The sequence below is a fragment of the Coptis chinensis genome, chromosome 5 (assembly GCF_015680905.1).
Source record: "Coptis chinensis isolate HL-2020 chromosome 5, ASM1568090v1, whole genome shotgun sequence".
In the NCBI taxonomy this organism is placed as follows: Eukaryota; Viridiplantae; Streptophyta; class Magnoliopsida; order Ranunculales; family Ranunculaceae; genus Coptis; species Coptis chinensis.
In genome coordinates, this window is record NC_141460.1 from 16,167,081 (window position 1) to 16,183,028 (window position 15,948).

The window sequence follows — 15,948 nt, forward strand, 5'->3', positions numbered from 1 at the left end:
GCTATTTTTTCTCCACCCATTATCTGCCCTCTTGCCCCAAGTAGCTAACTCCTCCAACAACACCTCTACCAAGATAGCTTCCATGTTGGGATACCATCTAATTTGGGGCGATCTTGTTTTCACAACTTCTTTCTGTTTTCCAGCCATACCTAGTTTGAAGCAATGACCAACAAAGAACATAGCATAGTAACATATCAAGGTAACAAATAAGAAAGATTGCATATAAATAAAACATTATAAGTAGTTGAAACATAATAGTGTCTGTTACAAAAACACTCTAATAAAATCATAAGTCTACTACAAAAACATCACTCATATAATCATAATATTTATTACATCACTCGTTATCTTCCCACATTGCAATTGACAACTCATCCCTAAAATTAGTCCACCCAATACTTGGTTGCATATCAATATTCATATTTGGAGCATTCAGAAAGTTGTCAGCCTCTTCCTCATCATCAGTGAGCTCCTCGTCACTCAATGCATTATTAGGATCTTCTTCTCGCAAGAAGTTGTGCAATGCACAACATGCAAGGATAACCTTTGTGTGTGTTTTGACATCGTGGAAAATTGCATGCCTTAGATAGGCAAATCGCTTCTTCAAGAGACCGATTGTCCTTTCAACAACAGTACGCAAAGATGAATGGCGAAAGTTATATTGTTCTTTATGATTTTGAGGTTGAACTTCACCTATCTCTCTAAGATGGTACCGTACACCACGGTAAGGCGTGAGGAACCCTGGCACTAAAGCTAATCCAGCATCCGCAAGATAGTACTTGCCATTTGGAACAGTAAGCTTATGCCCTGGACGAGCCACAACACTCCTCAATAACCGTCCATCGTGTGTCGATCCCTCCCACCCTGCTAACACGTATGTGAACCTCATGTCAAATGTGCAAGCTGCTAACACATTTTGGGTCACGACACCTTTCCTGTTACGATACCTAGCCTGTTGCACTAGTGGTAAATTGATTGGAAAGTGTGTACCATCAACCACACCCACAACATCCTAACACAAAAAACTTCATAAATATTTATTGAACTATTAAATATTGAAATCAGAATGATCCTATCCATTTTCTAAAAAGTTAACTGACCTTGAAATAACAATGCCAATGATGTGTGTTGGTACACTCCCGAGGAAAGCTATCATCGGTAGCATTTGTTACTAACTCTCTGAATAAACAAAGGATTGTATCCAACACAAGATGGAAATAACGGTGAACTCTTTCTCCTGAACGGAAGAATTGAAATGTTTCATTCCGATTACACATGTCATGCCCAACAGTGTTGAGAAATAGGGCAACTTGCTCTTCCAATGTAACATGTCTGCTTTCACGTAGACCATGACCATGCAAACGAGTGCACAAGCAACGAAACATTGATCGTCTAATCCTTAATTGCTCGTGGCAGAATCTGTCAGTGCTTGTATACATCCTACCCAATATAGTTATCTGCACTTGATCCCAATTCTTACGAGGACCTCTAATAAGAGCGGGGGGAGCCCTATGCCTAGGCCTATACCTCCCCATATACATTCTCGTATACCACCATGTCATCATCATATATGCACTTATAACTATAAGTAGAAATGCCACTAACCTAAGCTGATGTTCGGTAATCATTCTACAATATCTCAAAAAGAAAAAAAAAATTAATGAAGTATACAAATTCATGTACTCGATCAATTAACGAAACAAACAAATTGATACAAACATACATGCATGAACAACAATCCATACATCTAATGTATTCAACCAACAAAGCAATAATAATAAACCATTCTAAAAATAATGACAACCCATAAATCAAAATTAAACCAAGATTAATTAATTGCACAATGAGATTCAAATTAATAGCAATAGGAAACAACAATGAAAGCATATAAATATTCTAGCTTTCTAGAACCATAACCTTGTTTTTTTTAAACTTACTTAGTAGTAAAGTTTTGAGTTTTGACTAGTATATACGTACATGTACATGAAACGTGAGTATTTTGGTCTTCTTTATTTTGGTGTCTGTTAATGCAAATAAATAGAAGTGATGAAATGCCAAATTAAATGTCAATGGATGGTACTTAGTAGTTACTGATTAAGAAGATGGGAGATGCTCTTTTGGGCCTCAACATGAGAACAACGTTATCTATCCCAACACATTCTTCACAACCTTTGCACTTAAATGGTGTCAGATTGTCAGGGTTGCTATATGTTTTTTGGATTAAAGGACGGTGTGATGAAAGCAGGGGACACTGGACATAGCAAAGATGCCATGTAAACTTCTTTATTGCTAATATTGGTGCCATGAGCCCACGACTAGTTCATTATTCTTGGGATGGGATATATTATATGATTCCCTTCAAAATGACAATTTATTTTCTTTTTCTTTTTTCTCCACCGTAAAATTAAAAGGAATCGAGGTCGACTTATTCTCAATCTCTCAAACATTAGTGGGGCTTTAAAATCAAAGCCAAAATGAAAACAAACTAAATTAAAACCCAAAAAATGAAATTAAAACAAAAACTTACCTGATGGAGCTTGGCGAGAGCTGGAGGTGGAGCTGGAGAACGAATATTAAATCTGAGAAAGATAGAAACAAAAAAGAAACAATGAAAAAATGTGAGACAGAGAGATTGAAAGAAAGAGAGACCGAGAGTTTGAGAGAGAAAGAGAGATTGAGAGAAAGAGGGAAAAGAAAAAAGAGATAAGAGATGAGAGTTGAGGGCGAGAGAGAATACCTAAAAAGAGAGCGAGTTGATGAGAGGCGGCAGTGAGAAAGAGAGAAGAGAGATCGAGAGGGAGAGTTGTTTCTATTTTCCTACCATAGTGGGAAAATACCGGGTGACTAATTCAACTTTGGGGGGAGGTGTTTTATATTTTCCCAGTTCTAGTGGGATAATTTGATTTGCCGGCTAATTCCAAATAGTGTTTGCCACGGCCCTTAAATACACCCAAACACTGGCAAATGGTACTTCTAGTGGGAAAATACAATTAGCCACCCCCATTTGCTAGTTAACAAACACACCCTAAGTACATAAAAGTTGCCACGTTAAGATGGTTTCTATTCGTTTTATTTGGATACATGATTTTAAATTAAAGATCTATTACAGCTAGATGATCCATTTGGACTTTCTCTTATAACCTGTTATCCAATTGCGAGGATAATCGGTGTAATTGTGTACAAGTCAACCAATGGAACTGGACAACAACCACAAAACAAAACTAGTTCGGCTCTTCGTTGCCGTCCAATACTTCTTTTTTGTGAGAATATCATAGTACTAGTGCTTTGTCACTGCTAATGGATTTTGCTTGGCAGAATATATTCATTCTACGTTAGTGTCCTCTGTTTCTGAGTGTTTGCACATTCCGTTTCGTCACATACTTATTATTGAGAAATAGAGGTAGACAGAGGTGTGGGACCGATATAGATTGGCACAAAGACTATTTCGTCAAACTAAGTCTTGTTGTTACCAGTTCGGCTACGGAAAACCGATCTAAGTTTCCAATCTCTTAGTTACCCAGTTCGGTGGCGACCCAAGATTGTCATTTTGACCCAGTAAAGCCGACACGTACCGGAGTTTCATAGACCCTCGGAATCTCAGCTCTAACATCTAAGTCTATAATCTCTAATGTTCCATAAAATATAATAAGTTAAGACTTCTTTTGTACAATGTTTATGCTGATTACAAACGAAGTGTAGGATATAGGGATTTGTAGATAATGTAGAAACAACAACTAATTAAAAAGACAAAACACAAGATTTATAGTGGTTCAGAGCTATTGCGCTAACCTACGTCCCCTGCTCTCTTTCCTATCCTTTTAGATCATCGGCATGGAATCCTCTCCTATACAAGTAGAGCAAGCATCTAATAGTACTAATCCATCTTTTTCTTGGAGTTCTCTGTTTAATGGGAAAGGTGACAACTTTGTCAATGAACAGCTCGAATTTATTGAATCCAGTGTTGTAGATGATATTGTTCAAGTTCCTGATGATGTTATTGTAGAAGGAATAGAACAATGGAGTGAATACCTTGTAGGTTACTTTGTTGACAAGCGTATGCCATTCCACCTTGTCAAGAGAACCCTAGGGAGAGCTTGGAAGACCAAAGCAGATTATGTTATTTCTACTACAAAGGATTTTTTTTCTACTTCAAAACTCTTGGCCCATGATGATCATCAAATTATCCTCGATGGTGGCCCAGTCTTTGTGGTAGGAAGGATCTTCATTGTAAGACCTTGGGATGAAAATTTAGAAATACACAAGGATCACTTGAAAACTATCCCTATATGAGTTAAGTTCTATGGTGTTCCTAAGAAACTCTGGACTAGGAAAGGGTTCAGCTTAATTACAAGCGGGCTAGGAATACCCTATTGTTGGGATAATGCCACCCAAAGAAAAACTAGACTAGACTTTGCCAGAGTTTGTGTTGAGGTCCCTGTTAATGATGTATATCCTCCTTACCTAAAATTTGATTTAGGCAAGGGCAGGATTGCCACTGTGGGAGTTGAATATACTTGGAAACCTCCATCTTGTTCGTATTGTACTAAGTTCGGGCACTCACTAGCCCAAATGCCCATTTCTAACTCCTAGAACTGCTCCAAGGAATGCTCATGTTATAATTAACACAACTACTGCTGTTACTAATGTTGCTCTGCCTAATAGTATTGGAGATCTTGCTGCTCCTCTTACAGTTACGACACCAAGGGAGAATGTTGTTACTGCACCGAGAGTAAATACTACACTTCATCGAGTCTCTGGAGCTAACGCGCTAACTTCATGGCAACCTGTTGGCACTCAGTCAAGAACTAATCTTGTCCAGTCTTCTACTCAAGGTGTGGATTTAGTAAGCACTAACTCCTTTGCTGCCCTTGCTGATGTGGATGAGAATACACTTGGTGTTCCTTGCCCTCAAGTTGCTCTTTTAACCATTGTTGAAAGAGGCAACTCCATGGCTCAACATCCTGTTCATTATGGAATGGAAAGATCCAACATCATACAATCTGAAAGTGCTATAGTCCTATATGATGAGCGAAATGCTCTTGTTACTGATGTTATGATCCCTCAAGTTATGGCACCTATTTCAGAAATCTCTCCTGTAGCTAATTTGTCTGACATAGTCATGTCTGCACAACCAAATGAACTGGTATCTATGCTTGCTGAAGAAGTCACTGCCAAAGATCAATATGTTGTTAATCAAGAAGGTTTTCTTATTGTCGAGGAACAATCCTTATCCAAAGCATTGGAAAATGCTGTTACTAATCCTCTACCTGAATTTTTTGATGATCATTTGGAGGAAATGGAAGGTGCACGATATAGTAGTAAAAACATTCCCTCTTCCACCAAAGTGACTACTAGGCAAGGTTCTAAGCAGAATGCATCCTCAAACTCTAGCCCAACAGCCAGTGGCAATTTTATAATACAAGGTACAATAAACAGCTCCACCTCTAAGTCTGCAAGAGGTAACAAAGCTCAGTATAAGAACATGGCATGTCAACAACATCATAGTTCTATCACGACAAGGGGTAGACCTTCTTCTGAGGCCTATAGTAAGAGGCAACTTTTTCTTTAATTAAATGTCGAAGCTAAGTATATGGAATGCAAGAGGTATAAATAAGCCTTCTAAGGCTAGTGAAATAAACAAAGTTAGAAAAGAGAATAACAGCTATTTTTGGTCTTTTAGAAACAAAAGTTAGGCATGATAATTTTGATTTCATTAGAAATATATGTTATCCTTTTTGGTCGCATGTGGATAACTATAATGCTGATGCTAGCTGTAGAATTTGGGTTTGTTGGGACCCTAACTTTGTACAAGTTAGTGTTATCAAGCAAACATCTCAATTGGTGCACAGTGAAGTTGTTATTCTACCTACTTCTCAGTCTTATTATCTTACAGTGGTTTATGTTAGTAACTCAAGAAGAGATAGAGTACAACTATGGAGAGATCTAGAAGATATTTCACGGACCATGTCTTCCGCTTGGTATGTTGGAGGAGATTTTAACTCTGTTTTTCATTCTAATGAGAGATTAGGGTGTGACTTGCCACATCCCAGAGATTTGGCTGACTTCCAAGATTGCATTCATGCTACAAGCTTAGTAGATCTACTGTTCTCAGGAAGCTTTTATACTTGGACTAACAACTCAGTTGGCAGTGATAGGAAATCATCTAAAATTGATAGATGCTTCGTAAATCTCTTATGGAGTTCTATATTTCCAGCTTCTGTAGTGGAATTCAAGCCTCAAGGTGTCTCTGATCACACACCTCTTGTTCTATCTTGGTACGACATCTCAAAAAATGTCTACCCATTCAGATTCTGAAACTCCTGGACTCTCCATCCTTCTTACTCCTCCATTGTGGAACAAGTATGGCATCAACGCTTCCTAGGCAACCTTGTGTCTGTGCTCTGTCAGAAACTTAAACTGCTGAAGAATTCTCTAAAGACTTGGTCTAAAACTCATTCTTTTGACTTTTCTATTAGAGTGGAAGCTGCTAGAAACTACATGTGCGTCCTTCAGTTATAGCTGCAAAGCAATCCTACTGATCAGAGAGTTTTTGTTCTTGAAAAAGAGGCCAGAAAAAGCTATTGTGATCTTCTTACTCTTGAGTTAGAAAATATTAAGCAAATGGCAAGTAATAAATGGGTCATTCTTGGTGATAGATGCAATGCTTACTTTCACAATATGGTTAAAGAGAGGAAATGCAGGAACAAGATCTGGACCATCACTGATGCAGGAGGTAACAAACTTGAAGAACACTCTCAAGTGGTTGATCCTCTTGTCACTCACTATAGTGAAATCCTCAGTGAAACTACTGTTATTGAGGATAACCAATTTTTCTTTGACAGTCTTCAAGTGGCTTTGAAACTGGGAACGCAAGAGACAGCTATGTTAGATATTGATGTCACTTTGGAGGAGATAAGAGATGCCCTATTTGATATGGACAGCTATAAAGCCCCTGGACCTGACAGCTACAATGCACACTTTTTCAAATTTAGTTGGGCTGTAGTAGGAGATGACTTCTCTAAGGACATTGCCTACATGATGCACACTAGGAAGGTACCAAAAGGATTAACTCCACTTTTATGTGTCTTGTTCCTAAGATCCCAAACCCTTTAAGGGCATCTGACTATAGGCCTATAGCTTGTTGCAACATCAATATACAAATGCATTACTAAGGTGCTCACAAGAAGATTGAAGCCATTAATGAACTCTTTAGTAGATATGAATAAAGCTGCTTTCATCCCAGATATATCCATTCAAGATAATCTATTGATTTCACATGAACTTTTGAGGAAATATACAAGAAAGGGTGTCTCTCCCAGATGCTCACTGAAGGTAGACATTAGTAAAGCATTCAATACTGTCAGCTGGTCAGCCATTGAAAGCTTCCTCATATGTCTCAATTTTCCACCTACCATGGTGCAGTGGTTGAAAATGTGCTACTCTTCACCTTACTACTCTATTTTGGTAAACGGATCCCCCGAGGGCTATTTTAAAGGGAAGAAAGGGCTAAGGCAAGGCGATCCCATGTCTCCCTACCTTTTTGTTCTTATCATGGAAATTCTTAGTATCCTTTTGAGAGAAGGGCTTACATTTAAACTCGTCAGTGCTCACCTCAAATGTAAGAGTACTAAGATTATCAATGTCTGTTTTGCTGATGATTTGCTCCTATTCTTCAAAGGAGATGTGCAATCCATGTTAACTGTGAAAGTGATCCTTAATACTTTTGCACAAGTTACTGGATTAAAGATCAACAACTCTAAAACCACTCTCCTCACAGCTGGTGGCCTGAGTTGTGAAGACAGTATGTTCTTAGCCAATATTATAGAGGTTAAACTGGTGCAACCACCTATCACCTACCTTGGATTGCCTCTTATTTCATCCAGATTGGGAATCAAAGAATGTCTACCCCTTATTGAAAAAATCACAGGCCGGATTCAGAACTTGAAGTCAAGATGTCTCTCACATGCAGGTAGATTAGAATTAATCCATTCTGTTCTTTCCTCTTTTCATGTTTATTGGGCTAGAACCTTCGTTCTCCCCAAGGCTGTTCTTAATGAAGTTTCTAGAATATGTAATAGATTTCTGTGGTTGGGCCTGAACAAGGAGAGGGGTATGCATCATGCAAGCAAAACCATAATAACTTTGAGAAAGCAAGAAGGAGGGTTGGGCATTATCGATTTGAGACAATGGAAGCTTCTTACTGTGGACTTGTTTTTAAACTAGTTTCAAAAGAGAATTCCTTATGGTGTCACTGGACTTGGCAGAACCACATCAAGGATAAACACTTTTGGAAGTTAAAGATACCCAATGACTGCTCTTGGGTGTGGCGTAATATTTTGAGTACAAGAGCTGTTGCAGTGAAGTTTATTAAGTACTGCATTGTTATGAATCTTCATGAAGGAATCCTTAAAAAAAGTATTATGGACACTGATATCAATAACTTTCTTCTCGAAGATAAGGTAGTTTGGACACCTAGCTCTAATGGTCTTTTTTCATCTAAATCAGCATACGAAGCACTAAGAATCCTAAGAGAGAGAGTTATATGGTATAACCTGGTATGGGGTAAGTTTGTTATGCCTAAACATTCATTTACCTCTTGGCAGTTATTTGCAAATAACCTACTAACACAGGATAGGCTTATCAAGAAAAAGGTACTACATTCTTCATGTTGTCTATGAAATAGTTCTCGAGAGAATTCAAAGCATCTCTACTTTGAGTGTCCATACTCAAAAGCATTATGGGGATGAGTTAAATCTATGCTGGGCTTGAGTCAATCTATTCTTAACTCAAACAGTGAATGGCATAGCATTATGAGGACTTGTAGCTCGAACACATCCCTAGCCGAGATCTATAAAGTATTTGTTTGTGCAACAGTGAGCTTCCTGTGGATGAAAAAAAATCAAATGAGATTCGAACACAAGTCTCAACCTTGGGAAGTTGTGTGTTCTACTTTGATGAGCACTATGAAGGTATACTTACAGGGTTTGCTTGCCAATGTAAAAGTGAACCAAGATGCTCAGGTGCTCCTTGAGAGTTTAGGTATTGTTACTACCTTCAGAAATAGGCCCCTGCAAGAGTGTATATGGACTAAACCATTAGGTGATGTTGTGAAGCTCAACATTGATGGCTCTCTATCCGATTCGAGAACTGGAAGTGGAAGGACAATTCATGATTGCTTTGGTGAGGTTCTTCTAGCTTTCACTAGCTCAGGTGGTATGAAGTCAGTAATTTTTCAAGAGATGAAGGCTATCTATGAAGGTCTAAGAGGTTGTGAGATGCTACAAAAGAGTAAAATTATAGTTGCCTCTGACTTTATGAGGGCTATTCATATTTTACTAGGAAAATAACCTGAACCTTGGTACTGTAGCAACTTGAAAGCAACTATTTTGGATATAACATCTAGGATGATCCTTGTTGAGTGTGTCCATGTTTTTAGAGAATGTAATAGAGCTGCTGATTATTTACCATCTCTAGAGGTATTACAGGGTTGTAACTACTTTATACCCCCCCCCCCCCCCCTAGAAGCTCAACTTCTAACCATTGTGGGTGAGGGCAAAGAAGGTCATGTTTATATAAGAATAAATTAATAAAATAGGGGGCCTGTAACCCCAAACCTTATTAAAAAAATAATAATTAGGGTTTTGTTATAGGGATTTATATAGTGCACAATCGTCTATAGTAGTTTCTAAAAGAGTGGAGTCTCTTCTTATAGAAACAAATCTATCAAACTGTCGAAAACCGACTAGGGTCGCACATTGCTGCGTGTATGTCACCAACAATGTCATACTTCTCATTTGAATCTGTTCGGCTCTATAGCACAGAACATAAGCATCTTAAACATATGTCGCCAACCGTGGCATACTCCAACATGTCAAACTCCCTTTATCTTTCTTCTCCCACACTCCCTCTCAAGTTGGTGCGAAGATATACAGCGGGCCCAACTTGGAGAGTATATCATGGAACTTTGATGCTGGAAGTCCCTTGGTAAAAATGTCTACAAGTTGTTGGTCACTACGAACAGAGGAGGTAGTAACAATGTTCAACTGTACTTTTTCACACAAAATGACAGACAACTTCAATATGCTTAGTTCTCTCCTGGAACACCGGATTTGCAGCAATGTGCATAGCAGCTCGATTATCATAGTATATTGTAGTTGGCAGATGCAAACCAAAACATAAATCCTTCAAAAGAGCTTGCAGCCATATAACTTCACTGGTGGTGGAAGCCATGGCCTTGTACTATGCTTCAGCACTAGAATGAGCCACCACATTCTATTTCTTGCTCTTCCAAGTGACCAAATTACCTCCCACAAAGGTACAATAACTAGAAGTAGACAGCCGATCAACTGGACATCCTGCCAAATCAACATCTGTATATGCAACAATAGATGTATGCCCATTTTTTTGAATCCAAATACCTCTACTTGGTGACCTTTTCAGATATTGCAATATTCTAGAAACAACATTCATATGTTGAGTCCTTGGAGCGTGCATAAAGCGACTAACCAAGCTTACTGCATAAGAAATATCTGGTCGGGTAATGATAAAATATATTAGTTTACCAACTAATCGCTGATACTGACCAATGTTAGTAAGAAGATCACCGGTGTTGTCTAACTTGGCTCCACTGTTAGTTGGGCAATCAGATGGTTTTATCCCCAGCTTTCCTGCTTCCCGCAAAAGATCCAACACGTACTTTCTTTGATTAAGAAATATGCCCCTTTTTGAATAGGCAATTTCAATCCCTAGAAAGTACTTAATAATACCCAGATCCTTGATGGCGAATTTCTTGTGCAATAGATCCTTGAGCTTAGAAATTTCCATATGGTCATTACTTGTGATAACTATGCTATCAACGTAAATAAGAACATCAACCCAGCCTGGCCTGCTAGACTTAACAAATAATGAAAGATCAGCATCACTCCGCTTAAGATCGATCATAACTAGAACATAACTGAGCTTGGCATACCACACTCGTGAAGATTGTTTCAGTCCATAGATAGCCTTTTTTAACTTGCATACTAATCCAACCTTAGCCTCCTTCGGATGTCCAGGTGGGATGCTCATATACACTTCTTCTTTAAGATCGTCGTGCAAGAATGCATTTTTAACATCCATCTGAAATAATTTCCAATCTTGATTCACAGCTAGAGATGCAAGAACTCTAAATAAACATGTTCATTTTAGCAACTGGTGCAAAAATCTCCTTGTAGTCCTGACCATATGTTTGGGTGAATCCCGTTACAACGAGTCGAGCTTTAGGCCTCTCTAAAGAACCATCACTGTTGAACTTGTTTCTGAACACCCAACGACAATCAACTGTTTTCTTTCCATAAGGTAGCATAACAATCTCCTAAGTTTCATTCTCGTCTAGAGCACGAAGTTCTTCTTGCATCGCTTTTCTCTATACTAGACGAGAATTAGCTTCTCTAAAGTTCTTTGGTTCTTGCACATCATCAACTGCACTCAATAAAGCATGATGAGATGAAGTGATATTGGCATACATTATATACTCCTGTAAAGGATATGAAACGTCATGCAATGAATAAAAATTCTAATGAATCACTGGATAATGCCTTTCTCTATTAAATTTATAGTAATCCTTGAGAGTTACTAGAGGTTGTTTCTCTCTTTCAAATTGTTGAGGAACTGGAGGAGCTTAAGGCTTAGGTGGAGGGTGCACGCCCCTTAGTTGCTCAGTAGGTGATGGCGAAAGCCCCTCTGTCTGTGCGGAATCAGATACGATTTCTTCAGCAAGAACAATGAGTGGCACACCCTCAATTACTTATGCAGTAGGTTTAATAACTTCTGCATGCGGCAGGAACCATAACTTCACCAACTGCTGGGAGAGGTGCCAAATCTGATAAACACTTCCCCTGGGACCAATTCCCAGGCACAGCTGGAGCTTGAAATAAAGTTTCAGATTCTATAAATCGTACATCATGAGAGACAACTAGTTTTCTTATCACTGGATTGTAACATATATAACCTTTCTATGTGGAAGAGTAACTGAAAAAGATACATCGAGTAGCCCGAGCATTGAATTTATCTCGATGAATTGCTTGCTGATGCACATAACAAACACACTCGAAAACTCGTAGATGAGAGAGATCTAGTGGCCTAGACTTGAGCACTTCCAATGGTGACTTAAAACCAAGAATCTGATTAGGAAGACGATTAATAAGATTTTGCAGCAATTAAGACGCCATGAGACCAGTATTACTAATTAGGAACATTCATGCCCAACATAAGAGCACGAGTGGTCTCCAAAAGATGTATGTTTTTTCTTTCAGCCACACCATTATGTTGAGGTGTGCCAACACAACTAGTTTGATGAATTATCCCCTGGCTACGATGATACTCAGGTAACATGCCTTTGGAAAACTCAGTACCATTGTCAGATCTAAACATCTTGATTTTAGTACCAAACTGATTAGTAACAATATTATGAAAATCTTTGAAAACAGTCACAACCTCAGTCTTCAATTTCAACAAATATAACCATGTAGCACAGGATTTATCATCAATAAACAACACAAAATACTTATAGCCATCATAAGAATTAACAGGAGCAGGTCCCCACAAATCAGAGTGGATTAACTCAAACAAATTATTAGACATAGTATGTGAGTTTGGCAAAAGGTAAAGGAGTTTGTTTAGAAAATTGACAAATATCACAAACATCATCAGAGTTTATAGAAACAAGCTGAAACAAATTTGATAGGACACGACTGGATGGATGCCCAAGCCTTATGCAAAATACGACTCTCAACTAAACCACTAGCTTGACACGCCTTCTTATGAGAATTTAACAAATAGAGCCCATTGGAATAAATTCATTCACCAATCGGTCTTTTCAACTTTCGATCCTAAATTGAAAGACGACAGAGTTAAGAGAAAAAATTACATCACAATTTAAGGAATTTGCAATTTTTCCAACAGATAGAAGTTGAACAGGGAAGGAAGGAACAACAAGAGCGTCACTATTAGGACTTTGACTAAAAAAATCCACTTGACCATTACCTAGGATGGGGACGGTGGATCCATTGGCCATGGAGATATTATGTTTTTCGGTCTTGGACACAAAATTATGGATAGAGGAAGGGCAATTAGCCATATGATCAGTAGCCCCGAATCAATTATCCATAAATTACTATTTTCTAGCATAGTTAAATAGGCATGTAAATTACCTGACACATGAGTTAAAGCATACTAACATTTGCTAGATGGTATGGACGTAGTGAGTTGTTAGAGAATTTGACTCAACTGATGACTAATAAATGAGTTGGAAATTGATGTCTCGGCTACCGCAGCATGATCTTTCTTGGATAGTTTTCTTTTAAGGTGTGGATGTAATTTCCAACAATGGTCCTTAGTGTGCCAATTTTTACCATAATGATCACGGTGAGACAGTTTCGTTTTTCCCTTAAGATGAAACACACCCTTTCCTTTTTCGAATCCCTGTGACTTTTTTTGAAAATCATTTTCTGCAAGTAGTACAATAGATCGATTCAGAGATTGAAGACTTCAACTCGGAGTTCATGGTTTTCTTCCTTGTTTCCTCTCGCTGAATAGTTGGACAAACAGCAGTAAGTGAAGGAATAATGATTTCCATTAGAATATTGCTCTCCAGATTTTCATATTCTTGTTTAAGACTACAAAACAATGCAAAGATTTTATCCTCTTCAGCCTGTTTCAAAATAGTCTTAGCATCTGTGGTGTGTGGACGATATATGTTTAATTCATCCCACAATTTCTTCAGATTCCCAAGGTGTTTTGTAAAAGTTTTCTCACCTTGTTGTGAAGCACCGATTGTAAGTTGAAGTTCAAAAACACGGGCAGAATTGTTTTGGTTTCCGTATAAATCTTCAATTAAATCCCACATCTCCTTTACAGAATCAGAGAAAGTAAAAATTCCAGTAATAGTTGACTCCATCAAATTGAGTAACCAAGATCGAACATGCTGATCATTAGAAACCCAATTTTCATATTTGGCATCATCAATGGCAGGACACTCCTTTGCACCATTAATGAACCCTAGTTTCCTTTTCTATCCAGAGATAAAGTAACAGCCCTAGACCAAGGTATATAGTTTGTTCCATTCAAAAGAATCGATGACAATTTCCAACCGGGATTAGATTCAGTCTCTGTTATTATAACAGACTGTGGGTTTGGATTTGGATTTGGATTTGGATATGTCATGGTTTTTATTTAAGTAAAGGTTGATTGAGAGAAGAGATTAAGCACTCCGCTCTGATACCATGTAGAAAACAACTAATTAAAGAGACAAAACAAAAGATTTATAGTAGTTCGGAGCCATTGTGGCAACGTCCAACAGAGAAGAAAGAGGTCTATTGCTTGATAGATAATTAGGATTTTGTTATAGGGATTTATATAGTGCACAATCGTCTGTAGTAGTTTCTAAAAGAGTGGAGATTTTTCTTATAGAAACAAATCTATCGAATTGTCGTAAACCGACTAGGGGCCGCACATTGCTGCATGTATGTCACAAACAGTGTCATACTTCTCATTTGAATCTGTTCGGTTTTATAACACCGAACAGAAGCATCTTAAACATATGTCGCCAACAGTGGCATACTTTAACATGTCAAAGACCCTTTATCTTTCTTCTCCCACATATAACAATATAACTATATACCTAGACGGTTGGAGGTGGTTTCCACATATATACGTATTTGGTGATTGGTTGGAGTTTTTTTTTTTGGATGGAATTCTTCAATTCATTACGCTAATAAAAGAAAAGTGGAGAGGAAACCCATCATACATAGTTAGTTCACTTAGCCCTAGGTTTTTAGACCATATACATAAATTTAGAATACATCTAGAAATATAAGAGTTAAAAGAAACTGCTAGAATCCTAGTATTGTTGACAAGAAGACCTCCATTACCAGTTGAAAGTGGTGTGACTTGTTGGAGTTATCCCTCACATGAGGAAGAAAAGAAGTTTAGTTTGCGTGAAGAAGGCTAAGTGCGTGCGCACTTAGTCTGGTCTTGCTCAAGCTACATTACGCCCATCATGCCGCGGACAACTTATATTGTTTTTTTTAGATGCCTTCGACGACATTGGCCCTTGCCGAGCGCTAGCCATGCCTATGTTCGTCAGGCTTTCTATTTTTGCGAAATCGCGAGTTTGCAATATAAGGTTTGGGTTTTTGGCAAAACCTAACACACAAGTAACACTAACCAAGGCAACACAAGAGAGAGAAAACCCAATCTTGAAAGCAATCAAGATTGAGAGATAACCTTTACAGAGAGACAAGCCTGTAAAGAGAGAGGAGTGATCTAGTAAGTTGAGAGACTGAAAGGAGTGATTGTAATCTTCCTTCCCACTTTATAAAATGATTAGCTATTGTGGAAGTAGGCACCATTGGCCGAACCACGGTATATCTTTGTGTTCTGGTATGTGTTTTACTTATTTACTTTATTATCTATTGTTAATAGTTGTTTAGAGAGTTGGGCATGTTAGCTAGGTTGTAGTTGATATTTAGAATTTGTCTGGAGTTGAAGTGAGTTAAAATACAAGTTATCTATGTAGTGGGGATCGATTGGTATTGGTATTAACCCCAACAAGTGGTATCAGAGCTTGGTTAGATTAACCTAGGGTGGTATTCAAATCTTGGTCGGAAGTTGTTTGACAAAATTCTTGAGTGAAGATTTAAGTTTAAATAACTTGTAGAGATGGACCATTCTGTGAACACTCGCATGACGAGTCTGAATAGGAAGAACTACACCATTTGGAAAGCCAATATGGAAGACTTGCTATATTGCAAGGACTTGGCACAACCCATTGAGAATGAAGGGGAAAAATCGGAATCGGTTGCTGCGGCTGAGTGGAGCACGCTTGACAGAAAATTAATTGGGTACATTCGACAATGGATTGAAGAAAGTGTCTTTCACCATGTATCCCAAGAGACTATAGATTTTGGC

At 38.2% G+C, this 15,948-nt stretch overlaps 1 protein-coding gene across 1 annotated transcript; it reads right to left on the reverse strand.

The window, feature by feature from the left end:
• Window positions 1-337: 337 nt before the first annotated feature.
• Window positions 338-1,541, reverse strand: LOC147496884 (uncharacterized). Its single transcript, XM_086562690.1, has 2 exons — window positions 1,101-1,541; window positions 338-1,012 (listed from the first exon to the last, which is right to left on the reverse strand). The coding sequence occupies exons 1-2, from the start codon at window positions 1,539-1,541 to the stop codon at window positions 338-340; spliced, it is 1,116 nt and encodes a 371-aa protein (XP_086418816.1).
• Window positions 1,542-15,948: the final 14,407 nt, after the last annotated feature.